Consider the following 17,001-nt stretch of genomic DNA (forward strand, 5'->3'; position numbering starts at 1 on the left):
GTGGGGACAGGGAGAAAGAACCTTATCAGATCTGTGTTTGGAGGGGTAACATAAATATATTCACTAATTCTTCACAAATATAAGAAGGGAGATGATCATGCTAAGCCCTATATTATTCTTTGTTGCATTTGAGTGAGCTTCCTGAGAATTCTTACCATCCACCCTTCCCTCTGCCAAGTTTCAGCAGGACTGTATCTGGCTGCCCCGGTTGTGTGCGGAGTAGCACACGTACAGCCTGCTGCTAGACTGTGCACCAGAGGCGTTTCGTCTTGCCAACCTTTCTAGCCCTTCCTCTTATTTCTGCCTCTTTTTTTAATGATGGGGAGGTGGCACAACACAGTTTATTCCTGTCCTTGGCAAAGTATATGTGGCATGCCTTCCAGCACCTTCTCTCCTTGCTAGTGGTGTGAACTTGGCACAGGGGCGAGCCTCTCTTTTAGCCTTGCAGGATTGCTCTGAGGATTAGGTGAGTTCATACTGGTAAGAGACGGAATGAGGAGTGGCACGTAGTGAGTGCTCATTTAATGCCAGCCGTTACTTTAGTCTTCACTGCTCTAGATAGGTGTCAAAGGTATAGTGTTAAGATGAAGAAACACAAGATACAAAACTACCTGTCATAGGAGGGGCTTGCACAAGTACATTCTCATAAATGCTAAGGAAATGTCTGAGACACACAGTGGTTACATGTGAGTAGTGGGACTGAGGCTTAGAGAATGGTGAGCTGGTGACTTCTTTACCTATTTTTGTAATAGTTGATATTTTTAGGAGCCGTATATTTTTCTAATAATAAAATTACAAGGAATAGTTTAGAAAATCCATTAATATTATTATTTCAATTAAAAAACATAATTTCATTAGAATCTCTTTTTTGTCATTTTATTCACTGTTAAGTTCAGAGCTATCATTTAGAAACTTTTCTTGGGGTGAAAAAGAAATGTATATAAATCTGAAATCCAGCAGTTCATCTGATTTTCACTCCTTTTGCTTACGTTATATTCAACCAAAGCTTTTAAAATCATGTGCTGCTGTGATTCCACTGCGATGAAATGATTCTTCCCCTCTTCCATCTCTACGTGGGTGCACAGAGAGTTCTCAGGAATGCTGTTCTCCCACCAAATCCAAACAGGGTGTTTGGTTCACTTCTTACTGACTTCACTGTACTTTTAAGCATTGCTTAAATGTTTTATAATGAGCATTTTTATAAAAACAATGAAATCATTTCTAAAAATTGGAGGTGAGGAGTGTTGGTTCACTCAGTTCATTTGCAGTAAACACAATATCTAGCATCCGATCTTTCCCAGCAGTTCCGGAAACAACTCCTTCAGGACCATCATGATGCAGGGGCAGTGGCCGTTACTCATGAGAAGGAGTCCAGTGGACTCACTGGTTCCTGAGTTAGGATGTCACAAGTGCTCTCAGTAATTACCTGTTACTAACAGATACGCCTGCCAAACCTCACCTGTGCCACCTTTTAATTTTTTTTTACCATTGGAGGCTCTTTTTGTTTAACTAAAGATTTTGATGACTAGAGTTGGTGTTTGTCAATAGTTTACTCTGACCAGTTGAGAGTCATTAATTTTGTGCAGGGCTGGAGCTTGATTGTAGCTTTTGTCATTTAAATACACACTCTTCCTTTTCACAGCGATTACACAATCAGATAAGAACACAAATCAGGAGAGAACTTTAGCTCCCTAGTAAATACTTCATGAAGCCAATGTGAGCTTGCCAACTAGACTCTCATCTCAGCAGAAGACACACGTCCGAGGAGGAACTGCGTTGTACAGCACTTAGGCCACGGGGCCCTTCGGGATATGGTGATAAATGTCTGTGTACAAGAACGAAGAAACTGTGATGAGGCTGATTCCCAACTGAGTTTTTAAAGTCAGGGCCAGGAGAGGATGGGTCAGGGCCCCTGAGCACATTTGCACAGCCCAGGAGCTAACAATGGTTTTTACATTTGAAAATGAGTTTTAAAAATCGAGAGTAGAATAGCATTTCAGGTCCTGTGAAAATTCCTTGAAATTCAAATTTCCTGTTCCTAAGTAAAGTTGTATTGGAACCCAGCATGATCATTTGCGTCCATACCGTCTGCAGGAGACCCAAGAGTGTACGGCGAAGGAAATATGTACTTTTTGGCTCTTTTCAGGATAGTTTTGCAGACCCCTCCATACTTGTGTGCCTGTCTGTTTGCTCGCTCATAGATGACGCTTTTGCGTGAGAAGTGGCTGTCGGAGGAGCTGTGTTGCTCTCCTTTCCTGGTTCGCTTCCCAAAGTGAGAAGAAAGTGATCGTGTGAGAACGATTAGATCATCAGGAGGGACTATGAGTTACATCATGGTAGCAAACGGAAAAGACCTACATGTTGCCCCAAAACTTGTGGATTACAATCTGCTTCGAAGCCCTTGAATGCCATTAGCAGTTCCTATATTTCGGAATGTGTAGTTATGTGCTCTTTGTGTCAGAGAAATCTTTTTAAAGGCAAAAACCTTTCGTTCTTGTAATTTTTACAAAACACAGAGCCAGATCCGATGGGCCCTTTGCTCAGTGGCATTATCGTATTGAATGGTTTTATTTGGTTTTTACTTCTATTTGGCTGTCAATAGGATATGATAAACAATCGGACAATAGAAGATAGGTTTTCATAGAAGATCTAAATCTTGATAGGGTTCCTGCTCATTTGCGGTGACTGTTAAATTAATGAACATTTGTGGCTGGCATTGATCCTCCTACCTACCACAGTATTTATGAGAATATGAAATTAATATAAAAGACACACCGCTACCAGTAAAACGACATGAACACAAGCACCGTAAACTATTACAGAATTGGAACTATACGTCGCTTTGATTCGAAGTCCCTGCTGTGTACATGACTGACCTCAGCTGTCCCCCTTGTTTTGTCATTTCAGAGGCTGAAGGCTGCGTTGACTCACCACCCTGCTGCCATGTCAAATGGGAACATGAACACCATGGGACACATGATGGACATGATGGGCTCCCGGCAGGACCAGACGCCACACCACCACATGCACGCACACCCGCATCAGCACCAGACGCTGCCAACCCACCACCCCTACCCGCACCAGCACCAGCACCCGGCACACCACCCCCATCCTCAGCCCCATCACCAGCAGAACCACCCGCACCATCACTCCCATTCCCACCTTCATGCACACCCAGCACACCACCAGACCTCGCCACACCCGCCCCTGCACTCTGGCAACCAAACACAGGTAGACCCTTCTCGTGACCTCGTTCCCCTTCTTGTTAACAGTGCAAGCTCTATGTGGGGGTGGGGGGGCGGGTAGCCATTGGCAGCATTCTTGTCTGACCGGCCCAGGTGTTCTGTCTGATACTCTGGGGAGCTCTGTTCATTTCCTAGGAATTAATAGTTACCCATAAGATCCTACCTGATCATAGTTTCTACAAGTAATGCTGTAAATTTCAGGTCTGGGCTTTAGAGACAAATGTAAACTTCAAGACTTCCAAAATCTATTTTTGCAGTGTGTTATACATTTAACCCTAAACAAGTGTCATTGATGGGAGGAGTAGCATGTGGAGAAAAGTGGGAATAAAGAATGAGAAAAATAGGTTAATACAAACTGTGATTCTAGCCACGGTGCTTCATAACCTCGTAGAGACTCAGTTTTGTCTCCTGCAAAATGAAAGTCACATACGAAGGGCAGTATTCTCAGTACCATTGAATGTTTAAAGTCTAAAGAGTAACAATTCCCGGCAGACAAAGAGGCTCGGTAATGGATGTCAGGGCATAAGGTGCTGTGTAAATGGTGAGGAGAGGTGACTCATCCCACCCAATGTGAAACGCGTTGGAGGAGCAGACAGAGAGCCAAGCTCTGTAGATCATCAGTTCAAGAGAAAGGCCAAATCCCAGAGGTGGGGAGTCACCAGGAATGGCTAGAAAGAAAGCCAGCATTTAGACTCAACAGAAAGAGGGTCAGGGGCCAGGCAGACGCTATGTCACCCTGCCCAAGAAGAGAGGCGGGCCGCGCACCGGAGTGAGTTTTAGGAAGCGGATGAAGGGCATGTTTAGGAGCAGGGCCAGCCCTAGACACTTTGGATCTCCAAGCAGGGTGACCTTTGGTAGTCCCCCTCCACCCATTCCACGCTGCCAGCTGGGTCAGAATGGTGTCCGAGGCTTGGGACCGCCAAATGACACTTATTCATGGTCTGCCTCCAGACCTCACACCAGGCAGCTTCTTGACCTTGTGAGCCCCCTTCCCTAACACACACCGGACCTGGACCGCCATCCACAAAGTGGGCCATCCACAAGCAGCTCCGAGTAGAGAAGCTCTTCAGCAGATAAGCTTATTTGCTCCATAAGCTTACTTCTGCTGAAGTGCTTAGAGGTGTTCTGTGTAGTAAATAACAGTGCAGGCCTTGGAGTGAGGAAACATTCATTTCCATTCTTGCTTCCTCCTGTGGAGTCAGATGAAGCTCCCTAAACCTCAGTCTTTCCATCTGCAAACTGGGTTAATAATAGACTAAGGTCATCGAGTCTTAGGAGCATTTAGTAAGCGAATGTCAGCACGGTTTTCATTACATGATGGCTGTGATTAATTCTAAACCCAGGGAATGCAATAGAAGTTTAGCAGGAGTGTAGCAATAAAATACTATTCAAAATACCCTTTTATTCAAATGCCATGGTGAGACTTATATTTAGAAGGGAGAAAAAAAACTACAAGGTCAAAGATAGGCAAGTAGATTTATGGGTGTACTCATTTTTTAAGGAGAAGGATAACATCAAGTTTTGGTTGCCTTGCTATACAAGTTAATTCACAGACATGTGTAACAGTTCTTTGAATATAAAAACCATTCATTAACTAATTATCAGTTAGCCAATTGCTCCCTATTTCAAGTAAGCAGCCACTTGTATATGCAATTAGTTCATTGCTATTATAATTAGCTGCATAAACAGTTGCTTTTTATCCTACAGTAAAAAAAAAATCCCAGGTTGGTCTTCTTAAAATTTGAACAAGATCACATTGAAAATGCCATTCTTAAACTGTATTAACTTGAGAAACACCATGAGGTGCAGCGGGTCTGTGGTAAGGAGGGAGATGAAGCTATATGTGTAGGGTTTCTCAGACCTTAGATGTTGCCGGGCCCCAGGCAGATCCTCCCAGGAATCCATAAGCTAGTAAAACTTTGTAAAATAATGTGGTCTGCCCCTCCTAAGATCTCCTTACACTGTAAGTCAACGAGAAAGTGCAGCAGCCCTCCCGTCACCCCACAAGGAGTGTGACTCCGTGCTGCATGCGGTGCCGAATGCCTCCTTTTATAGACCCTGCTCCCCAGTCACCTAGAAAGGCCTCCTCTAACTCCCTCCTGGAAAACAGGATCTCAGCTGCGTTCAGGGCTTCGCCGGGTTCTTTCTTTAATGGGGGTCACGTTGGTGATGATAGCCCAGTGGTGTGTTCTAGTTTTAGCACTACTGGAATGGCAGGCACTCACAACCTGCCCAGATGACAGCAGACTCATCAACACGGTGACAATGCCCCTGACCCCTCGGTGCCCACTTGCAGCCATACACGGGCGCTTTAAACTTTAATAATATGAACCTTAAATGGAACTTATTTAACATCTAAAGGAGGAAAAAAATGTTTTCTCTGCTAGGATTCAGCCAGTGCCCATAGGGAAAAATCGATTTGACTCTCTTTTCACAAGTGTTCCTTTATCTTGCCAAAATATCATGGAAGGTAGTCCAGAGGATGCTTCTTTTTTTCCCCATGAGCTCATGTGATGTCATTGTTAGCTCATTTTTAGAGAACAGGTTTGAGATGCTCACTAAAGCAATCGGCTCTGCTGGGCATTGCATTTCAATAACAACTTGGGTTTCTTCGCTTATCCAACACTCCTTCCCCACCCTGTCATCCTCCTTCTCGTTGCCAGCAGGTTTCACCAGCGACGCAACAGATGCAGCCCACCCAGACAATACAGCCGCCCCAACCCACTGCGGGGCGCCGGCGAAGGGTGGTGGATGAGGACCCAGATGAGAGGAGGCGGAAATTTCTGGAACGGAACCGGGCAGCCGCCACCCGCTGCAGACAGAAGAGGAAGGTCTGGGTGATGTCACTGGAAAAGAAAGCTGAAGAACTCACCCAGACAAACATGCAGCTTCAGGTGCAGGCCCCTGTCTCTCTCCTCCGCACTCAGAGGCCCTGCGCACAGCTGGCATTTCCTGTCCCTGCAGGCGCTTGTTGACCTAAGGAGCAACACTGCACCTTAGCCAAGCTCGCTCCCCCAGCACTACGCACTCTGGGACACCCTATAAAACAAAATAAGCCACTCAGTTTTAAATCCATCTGCCTACAAAGCTGAGGAGGGAGAACCTGCCCGAATAAGTTACAGAGCTGGGCGTGCCGGCTTCTGAGGGCCACTCTCTGGTCAGCAATTACTTGCAGTGTGTCCCTTCTCTGGCTCTCAGTTTCCTCATCTATAAAGCTGGAGTAATAACCCCATAGAATTGTTGGGAGGACAAAGGAACTAATGATTCAGAATAGTTTGCCCAGTGTCTGGCGCATAAGAAGTTTTCAACCAAAAGGCAGCTCTTTAAATTCATTGTGTGAGGTGGTTGCTTCGGCCTACACGAGAGTATGTATATTTTTGTTTAGTGAAGGAAAGGAAGGCTCATGTTTATTGCTTTGCTCTATACGCAGGGGTATTCAACCCATGGCCCGTGGGCCACAGGCAGCCCAGGATAGCTGTGAATGCAGCCCAATGTAAAATTGTAAATTCACTTAAAACCTTTTTTTTTTTTTGCTCATCAGTTTTCATTAGTGTTTGTGTATTTCATGTGTGGCCTAGGACAACTCTTCTTCTTCCAGTGTGACCCAGACACGCCAAAAGGTTGGACATCCCTGCTAGGAAAAGGCATGCTTCTATCTCATTTTCAAACTTAAAATTTGAATCTTTCATGGCTTGTGCTTTAACATGGGCGGCTCCGTTGGGGACATTTTATAAAAGGCCACTTTGAGGAATGTTTTAAGAGAAAGGGAGAAAACTCCAGGACCCGGGGCTTCTGCGGCAGACTTCATGCTGGGGAAGTGATGCAGTTCAGGGCATTTGCTCTAGCACGAGAAGGAGTGCACTGTCCACCAGCAGGGAAAGAAAGCACTGAGTCAATACGCAGCAAGCAGTCCAGGCACAGAGCCATGCGTTACGGCCCAGTGCTCCCAGGAGCAGAGAGAATGGCTAACGAGGACCGAAGGGGAGAAAGACTGCCCCAAACAGGGACTGGCCATTTCTCAGTTGTTCACAGGTCACCTTCATCTGATTCTCTGTCATTCCTAGAAAGGACCAGTGAGAGTGCGAAACCCCCAAAGCCTTTGCATGTTCAATTGCATTCATGGAAATGACCTTGGGGTATCCAGTGTACAAATTGAAAACACACAAAGAAAGTTTGGGTGATTCATGGTCTGAACATCATAGTTTATGGATGTTCACTCCTCCCCCTCAATTTATTATTCTTTTAGTCTATTTATTATTTATTTTATTTATTTATTTATTATTCTATTAGTCTATTATAAATAAACATAAGAAAGAAACTGAGAAACGTATAGTAGGTATGAGGGAACTAAGATAATAATTCCTCCCACTAACGTATGTGCTACTTGAGGGTGCGGGCTGTGTCTCATTACCTTCTCTTCCCACCACCTACCCCCGACTTCTCATGTAGTGTCTAGTCAGTATGGTGATTTGATGCACTCAGTGTCTGTTGAATAAGTGAATGAGTTCCCCTCTCTGGAGTGTCCCAAGAACTGGCTGCCTGACCACTTGGCAAGAATGTGTTTGAAGGGAGTCAAGCCGCAGTGGGATGGCTGGGCTTAAACACCTCGAAATTCACTGCAGTGTGAAAGTCTGCAATTCTAGAATCTGGCAGGCACCATCGCGCTTGAGGAGCTTTTAGGCAGAATGTGGATGACTCCTTTTAATATTCATAGTACTCGCTTTTATTTTTATGCATGCTGAAACATACCATTAGAACTTCAAACCTTCAATTTCACAAATCCCATTGGTCAGGATGAGGCTAAATCATTACCAAATGAGTTAATTTGAACAAACACGTTAAGTAAATAAAAGTTCTGGTGCATGCAGACCTGGCAAATGCTAGACCAGTGGTTCTGCACTGAGGGACAGCTGGGAATCCCTCAGATTCACTGCCCGTTCTGAGGTCTGCAAGAGGAGCGTGAAAACATCCTGGTTTTCTCAGTCTTAGACTGTTGACTTTTGGGCTCCATACTTCTTTGTTGTATCCTGTTCTTTGCGCGTATTTAGTAGTAGCCTTGATCTGTACCCATAGGATAGCAGTGGCACCCTCTACTCCACCCCCCATTTTCGGGAACCAAAAAGTCTCTAGATATTGCCAAACGTCCTCTGTGGGGGCAAAATCATCCCTGGTTGAAAACTACTTCCTTAGATGCAGGAGCCAGCTGGCAGGCATCCGGTGCCAACAACTATTTAAATCAGTTTCAGCTAAAACGAGTCCTTGCAGAACGACTCCGGCGTATTGCCCGTGGCCCTAGAGCATGAAAACATGGAGGGGTCACAGCACTGAGCCAGGAAAGTAAAGATGCTGGTTGACCTTGAGGTCAGATGTGTCCATGGCTTAGCAATATGTGGGCACTGTATTTTTTTGGACTATAAGATGCACCCCCCATTTGGGAAGGAAAAGGGGTGCATCTTGTAGTCCAAATGTAGCTCACCTGGCTTGCTGTGGGGAGGGGGGGCCGGCAGTGGAGCAGGATCACAGGAGGCAGGAGCAGGGTCGCCACTACATTTTCCTCCCAAATTTGGTGGGGGCGGGGGGGCAGTGCTTCTTATAGCCACCAAAATATGGCATATTATTTATTTTACACAACAGATAAGAAACCCCAATCTATGAATTTTTTGTTGTTGCTTCTCATATGCTCCCTGACCAAACTGGGCACTGAACCTACAACCCAGGCATGAGCCCTGACTGGGAACTGAACTGGCGGCTTTGCAGGACGAAGCCCAACCAACTGCACCACCCCGATCAGGGTCTGATCTGTGAATGTTTACATTTCTTTGGGGTCAGAATGACTAGCAAAAAGAAATACTGGAATTCTAGTCCCTGGGGGTGGGGGAAAAAGAGTCGCATTAGAGCCATTCGACAGGCACTGAAATTTCTAGCTGCTAAAGCAGGGCCCGAAGAAGGGACCATCTCCAAAAAGACTAAATCGTTGGTGTTTTCCAACCTGTGCTTTGCTTCAGAGGGACAGAAACCCCACCGCCATGTGTTTTCTGTGATGGTGAGCGCTCTGCATCCCACCCCGTGATGCTGGACTGGGTCAGGATTCCGCCACCTCTGAGTGACCCTTTCCCTCTCACTGGACTTTTGTCCAAAGAAAAAGGTGTCTCTCTCGACGTTGGCCCGCTGAGCCAAATTTAGAGTAAACAGAAATGGAAGGTGCTAAGCAAACAAACTCCAGCCAAATGGAATATCCAAGGTCTGGATGGCCAGCTGCCACTTTTGAGTTGTTTTCCAGCTTAGAACCTTTTGGTTAGGTTGCAGAGTTTCAGATTGGAAAAATCAGACCTAAGAAAACAAAGCCAAACTTCCAGACTTCATTTCCTTGTCTCATAACACATCTCCACCCACGAGGCCAGGGTAGGTATAGGAATTGGGGGACAGAGTAGAAACCACCCAATCTGACATTTTATAGAAGGAGAAATTAAGGTTCGGGGGACCTGAGGAGTCTTCTCAAAAGTCACACAACCAGCACGTAGCAGGATTAGGACCCAAGCAAGTCTTCTCTTGACCTAACCCTCTTGCTCTGTGACCTTTTATTCTAGAAAGTCTTCAACTAAAGAAATCCACATTCTTTTCTCTGACAAAGTAGCTCAGGTCAGCTCTAAATTCATCAACTGCCGATGTGGGGCTCAGTGACTGGATTGTTTGTGTTCGATAGATGATATGGAAATCATCTGGTCACCCACAGAAATAATTGCTTTTCTTTTTCAGTACAAAGACACATGGCTTAAGTCGCTGCTGAAATTTTAGACACATGAGCCCAGGTTTGGGAATTGGCAAGAGAATAGTCCAGATGGGAACTGTTGCTTGACAAATTCAAAGTCCTTTGTTTTGGAATGAACCAAACCTGGCCTCTTGCTGATCTACAAAAAGAAGTAGGGGAGGGGATACATCACAGCCCCCCCTTTTTGGCACAGACTATTGTTTGCATCACAAAAGCATTCTGGGTTTATCATATTAACAAAATGACATCCCCAAACCCAAAACTGCAAGTGCAGCTTTGAGGGACGTCTCAGAGTGCTTGTTTAAAGTATGTTATTGTAGTATCCAGTGTCTCTACATGGGGCGCTACTTCAACCCAAGGCAACCGTAGGGGTTTAAGAACAGACTAATCCAACCGCATCTCATCTACCCTCTTACAGCCTCCATTTAAATGGCTAGCTGTTTTTGTTAGTAGCAAACCCAATCCAGCTTAGAAAATCGAAGGGCTGCTTTCAGCAAGAGAATCAACACTGATTATTACTATTTTGTTTTGTCAAAGTACCTTTATATGAAGAGCTCAAGCTATTATAACCCACACAGGGAAGTAAAAATATTGGTGATTTGCCTCAATTTATAAAGCAAGGTAATTCAGAGTAAGAAAATGCCTCCAGAAGTCCTGGTTTTTATTTCACTCGCCGAGCCGCAGGCCACATTTGATGTCTTTCATGCATTTTGCAGCATTTGCTATCTGGTTGTTCTCTTCCAAAATGAATTCAAGGTGATTCTACTTATGTTACCTTGAAAAGGATTTTTATTTAAAATACAGTCTGGCATTCATGCACTTCCTACGTCGGTCAGTCCGTCAGTGCGGAATCTCCAGGGCGACGATGCATGTGTGCACACACGGCTGCCTCTGCGTTCTCCAGGGCAGGCGATCTCCACATTTCTTAGCCCAGAGGCTCCATCATGGGGTCTGATGAGGGCCCTACACACTCTCAACAATATGGGTGCACACATGGACACCAAATTTTGCTTGAAATGAAACTATAAATGTTGCTTTGGAATCTGCCCTGATATGATTTGGAAGCACAGGAAGTGCTAGAACTGGCTCCCTTAGAAAACATGAGACTTAAAATATAAGCATATTTGAGAATACCAAAGGTACTTAACTAATGAAAAGAAATCAAGATCAAGTCCTTCGTTAGATTATTAGGTAATTAACATTGTCAATAGAAAGCGACATGGAAGCACTCATAGAACAAAAAACTATCTTGCTGGAGCAGGTGAGAGAACTAGTCCAACCATCTTGTTTTACACTTGGTTGGCGAGGCGGCTTGAGAAACCAAACCCCATTATTCTCAACTCTCAGTTCAGAGTTCCTTTTCTGCTGGAAACTTTGCCCAACGAGTGTGTTGTTTTCACGGCCATTAGACTTCTATTTAGCCCTTACCAGCATCATAGTTATGTGTCTACGAGCTAAACAAGAGGCTGGGTGTTTTTCTCCACTGATAATAGTAGTTGGCATTCATTTTCCAACCATAGCATAGCTAAATAACATAATTACTAACACACTACATTAAGAAATATGTTCATAAGCACACATATCTTTAAATGATGGCCAGTTCTCACGGTACTTTTCAGGCTCCCACGTTTTTACAGACCCTCACAACTCTTAGGGCCTCAGTTCCTATACTTACAACGTATCGATTTATTGATGAAGTGCTTTGCTCTCCATAGACAGAAATGCCACTCAAGTCATCTGTTCTGTATGGACTTTGGTTATGCACCAGGACACCATATATGCCATTCAGAGTGACGATTGGTCCTGATTTACTGTGGCCTCCCGTGAAGCAAAAGGTTTATTGTAAAATGGTTTGGGGTGTGCCAAGTATTGAGGGCAGTTAGCTCCCTGCAAATGCAGAAATCCAAAGAACGGAATTCAAAGTGTTTTCTTAAGGAAGGGGCAGAGAACACTTTGTGCCTGAAAGTCGAACACTGCCTAGTAAAGGTGGCTGCCCAGAACATCGTGGGGGAAGAAATGGAGACCAAAACCAACCTTTGCAAGATGGCCACGAAGTGGGGTTTTTATTTTCTTCCTGAAGCATAAGAAAGCAAGAGAATCCTGTTGTTTTGTTTGAAATACACCCTTATTTGTTGTTTCCTAGGTCACAGAGAAAAACCGTGGCTGGACTCACTAACCATGGAATGGACTCCTTTTTCTAAGCACTGTTATCTGCATTATCTGCAGGTCGGAGTTTCCTCTTAGGGGCAGGTGTCCAGCAGTTGGGGCTTCAGAAAGGTGTCGCTTCTGTCAACCAGATGCAAACAACGTGACATTTACTTTGCAGCCAACCTCTATAGTCCCACGTCTAGCTTTCTTTTTCTCCTTTTTAGTTTTGTTTTTGTTTCTTTGTCTTACTTTTAACCCAGAGTTGCCTTCTGTGTAATGGTCAAAAAGTAACTTAACACATGCTGTTTTAAGCAGAGGAGGAGCTGGGAAAATCAGAGAGGAAGGAATTCATGTTTAAGGCTAAAATAAATTATTCTGTAAATAAAGTTGTCCCACTGACCTCAGAATTTACAAGGGTCACTTTTGGCTTTGATAGCATTTTTATTTTGTAAAGTTTGGAAGAGAAAGAGAAAAGCTCTGGGGATGCGATTTTTCTTACTTTGCTATTTATGTTGCTCAACATTTGATTGCTTGTAATGTACTTTGCAAAAGAATGTGGAAATGGGAGCTATTGTTTAAAAAATTTCAAAAAAAATTTTAATTAACTTCTAGAATCCCAAACTTACTTTTCTAGGTGATAAATACATGCCTGAAAAGCCAAGTTCATATGGAAAGTGTAGATACAACTTAACGACAGCCATGTTCAAACACCCTTTTCTGTGTGCATGTTTCTTTAAGGTCACCTACAAATGTAATGCCTGGCAGGCAGTCACACGTGGGCACAGGCCAGAGAGGGGGTGTTATGTATCACAACTCTAAAATGGCTTATTTGAGATAGGGCTATGTTTATGGTTTACTTTTATCAAGTGGAAGCACCTTGGAACCAACCATCTATTCTAAGTTTATATTTGTAGACAACGGTGCCAAGTACATTATTCTACAAAGCCATGAACTTGTCTTTGTGAATTACTACATTAAGTGGAGAGTTGAGGCACTTATTCAAGGGAATATGAAAAATGCACACACACATAATCCACAACAGGGATTGCCGTGCTGCTCAGGGAGGAAATGTCTCTAGACTGAAAATAACCAACCTAGTTCATGAATCCATGAAATTCATTCTGTCACGGCCCCAGACTTCATTGCCCATGCCTCATCTCCCCAGCAGAGGGCCAGTAGTTATGCCGTATTGCTTCCATGCCTTCTGCTAAGTGGGCGCCACACAGGGGGACACACTTGAGCTACAGCCCATAGAGAGCTTTTGGGAAATAGGGCGGTAGATTAGTCAATTTATTGTGAGGGCATTTTAGCGTGAAGCCCCACAATTCTTTTCATTGACTCACATTCGTCTTATATTGAATATTGACCTAAGCTTATCAGTGTCGAGATGATGATTGCCATAACTAACTTCTATTGAGTGCTTAGTATGTGCTAGGCATTGTTCTGAGTGTTTTACATATATTACCTCATTGGACCCTCCCAGCTCGAAGCACCTTGGGCTGTTTTCATCCCCATCTTGTAAACAATGGTGCTGCAGCTCAGCTGGGTCATATTACCTGCCGAGAGACACTCAGTGAGTGGAGATCCCCACCCCAGGAGCCTGGCCCCAGAGTCTCCTGTCCGAATGCCAGGCTCTGCACTTTTAATAGGATCCAGCTCTTGAGTTATAACCTAGTCTATTCAGAAAGCCCCTGGTAAGTGTGAGGGGCCAAACTGAAGGCAAGCCACACATTTTCAGGTGAATCCTATTACATAATATCCTTCACGTCATTCAGACTTAACGGAAACGTTTGCCGATTTCATTGTCAAAAGTGCACCAGGCCTTGGGTTTGGATTCACCAGTCTTCTCAATGTGGCTTATACACGTGTCTTTCCAGAATGAAGTGTCCATGTTGAAAAATGAGGTGGCACAGCTGAAACAGTTGTTGTTAACGCATAAAGACTGCCCAATAACAGCCATGCAGAAAGAGTCGCAAGGATATCTAAGTAAGTTGTTGACTTTTTTTGCTTTTTTTAGTGTTCAATTTTTTGCCTCTGATTTTGTATTGGATTTTATTGAAAGAGCACAAGTAAAGGGTAGATTGTGCACCCGGGCAGACAGCATACAGAACTCCCCCACCGGGGGGAAAGCTGCTTTTCTGGCCCCTATCCTTCACCACGCCCACTGCCTCCTGGTAATTTCTGGCTAAATTCTTCTCTGGCATTTCACATTGTAAAATCCTACCAAATCCCAATTTTGCAGCCCGAAGAAAAATGGCCTGCTGGAGCCTAGTAAGCAGTGGGCTAGCTAGCAGTCTTCCAGAGAAATCCGTGGGCTGGGAAACAGGCATTGGGTGAATCACAAGTAATCGCTTGGCTGTGCTGCACGTTATTCACTGGGCTGAAAAACTTGAGACCTCGTCTCCGTTTATAAATGCACAAAGTGGGTCCCTCTTTTTAGATCCCAATTGCTGCACCTGCAATGTCGACAGGTTGGTTAAATGTTAGTTGAGTAAAAGTTGGTGGGAGGAGTGGGGACTCATGACTCAATTTATTTTCAAATAATTTTTTAGATTGAGCAACCCAGATTCTCCCAGCACATGTGAGTATTTCTGCACATTTGATCTATGGATGGCTATTTGAAAGTACACGATGGGGAAGTTGACATCCCAGGACTCCAACACATCAAATCATTTTGGGGGATGTAGAAAGCATGGCTTTGCTTGTAGCTATAAAGTGGGAAGGCATAGCTTTGTGACTACAGTATAAAGGTTTCAAATTAACCCCCAGGAGAAAATGTGAGAAAACTCTCCCATTTCCAGTAAATGTCTAACAGTATTTTTCTGAGCAGTCTGCACTTCCACCCAAGGAAGAGCTATATTGGTGTGCGTGTGTGTGTGTTTTTTCCTAGGTCCAGAGAGTAGCCCTCCTGCAAGCCCTGTCCCCGCTTGCTCGCAGCAGCAGGTCATCCAGCATAACACCATCACTACGTCCTCGGCCGTCAGCGAGGTGGTAGGAAGCTCCACCCTCAGCCAGCTCACCACTCACAGAACAGACCTGAATCCGATTCTCTAAAAATCAGGGGTCACCCCTCGCCTCCAAGAAGAGCTGCCGCATACCATGCGTCCTTTCTTTTAAGGGCATTTTTAGAATTAACTCAGACCTGGAAGACTTCTCAGTTCTTCAAAGACTGGCGTTCATTTTTATAGTTATTATGGAAATGTTGTCTTTTATACTTAGTTATATAAGAAAAAGGGAGTTATGCAATTAATATCTATTGGCTTGGGAAATGCTTCGGTGCTTTTCTCCAGTTCTCTGGTACCAGTTACTTGTTTGTAAACTGAACACTTTCTGTAAATAGTCATGGTTTCATGTTTATCAGTCTGACCCTTTGCCTGAGACATTGAGTCTTGTTAAACTGCAGCTTTCAGCCAAACAAGGCGTAGTTAGTTGTCAGGAGAAGCAAGGTAACTGGGTGAGAAGTATGATGACATCATAATGCATGTTGAGTCTGTGCTGTGACGTCACCAGAATCCCAGATAAACACAGAGCCTTTCCACAACTCTGTTTCTCTTACTATAAAAAATGCTAAGGTCCACTTTTGTCCAAATAAAATCACACCAGGCATCTCCGAGAGTCATACTCCTCGTGGTCCACTTCCTCAAATGCCCAATCCCCCTCTCCGTGTTCCCACTTTTTCTCGGGCTCCCTGTTTACACTTCATTTTTACCACCTTCTTTTTTATATTCCCCCTTTAGCATTGCATATAAAGAAGAAAATAATATTTAAAGAAAAAATAAAAGCAAACCTCAGAAATGTGGGCCTGGCCATTGCTTCCTTGCCCTTGATGCACAGCTGGAGTTCATTCAACCGTGCATTTTATGAAATAGTAACCAGGAGACGTTCAATGTGCCTGACTTCATGTTTTTAATAATCAGAGCAAAGAAAAGGTGGCTTAACCATAGGTGAAGCACTGTTGAATGCCAGCTGAGGAGATACCAGGGAAGGGGCTGTGTAAGCCTCCATTGTGATTGTGCAAATTAGGATGCAAGGCGAAAGCATCACACGCTCAAATTACAATTGGTTTGATATGGCCTGTCCATAATGTCGAAATTCATGTACTACATCATAATTCAGAAGGGCTCTATTCACCACACCAATTACATTGTTCAATCATCAACTGCTAATAGCCCATGATTTATTGTCATTTTTTTTTTCCTTAAGCCTATGGAAACAGCTTTGCTGTTCTGGTGGGTGGAAAGTAGATGAACTTCTGGAGGAACAAAGAGAAAGAAAGCCTAACGTTCCGGGGGCGGGGGGGGGGGTGTGTGCTTTCACCCTCCAGTAGCAGTTAAAGAAAGGACCCCATGGATATGGCTGCTCCGCTCTCCTGAACGATCCTGATTTACATTTTCAACAACTTTTGTGGACTTGCCCATTATAAAAAGCAGATAGTTCCAAACCACAGTCGTGCCTCCTTGAAACAAGCCATTCTACTGTGCTAATGTTTTAATATCACATCTCACAAATAACCAGGCTAATGTTTCTCTTTAGCAGTCTAGACAGGTGCTGGTGTTTCATCTCCATTTGAATGCTTGACCTCCTAACATGAGTGTGTGTGTGTGTGTGTGTGTGTGTGTGTGTGTGTGTTCAGGGGATTTAAAGGAATAGTATTTTACAAAAGGTGTAGCTTTTATAAGAGTTCAGAAAAGGGAAGGATGTGGTTTTGTGTTGGTTTTTTTTCTCTCACTATAGTGTAAGAATCTATTTTGGAGAAAAAAAGAGAATATGAGAGTCGTGAAGCATGATTTTTATAACTAGTTTCAGTTTTATCTACTAACTTACTTTTTAAATCAATAT

The 17,001-nt window shown here is 44.0% G+C and overlaps 1 protein-coding gene across 2 annotated transcripts in view; it reads left to right on the plus strand.

Annotated features, from left to right (window-relative positions):
• Positions 1 to 16,448, plus strand: part of CREB5 (cAMP responsive element binding protein 5) — a 377,706-nt gene extending 361,258 nt beyond the window's left edge. The window contains exons 8-11 of one of the 2 annotated variants that reach the window (XM_053663648.1): positions 2,908 to 3,231; positions 5,909 to 6,139; positions 14,040 to 14,148; positions 15,053 to 16,448. In XM_053663648.1, the coding sequence (XP_053519623.1) occupies positions 2,908 to 3,231; positions 5,909 to 6,139; positions 14,040 to 14,148; positions 15,053 to 15,216 (828 nt within the window). In that variant the 3' untranslated portion in view covers positions 15,217 to 16,448. The remainder of the gene's footprint in view (positions 1 to 2,907; positions 3,232 to 5,908; positions 6,140 to 14,039; positions 14,149 to 15,052) is intronic. The other variant, XM_037126614.2, reaches the window with a different exon arrangement.
• The last annotated feature ends 553 nt before the right edge of the window (positions 16,449 to 17,001 follow it).

Source organism: Artibeus jamaicensis, unplaced genomic scaffold (genome assembly GCF_021234435.1).
Source record: "Artibeus jamaicensis isolate MK-2021 breed Jamaican fruit bat unplaced genomic scaffold, CSHL_Jam_final contig_3230, whole genome shotgun sequence".
NCBI classification, from domain to species: Eukaryota; Metazoa; Chordata; class Mammalia; order Chiroptera; family Phyllostomidae; genus Artibeus; species Artibeus jamaicensis.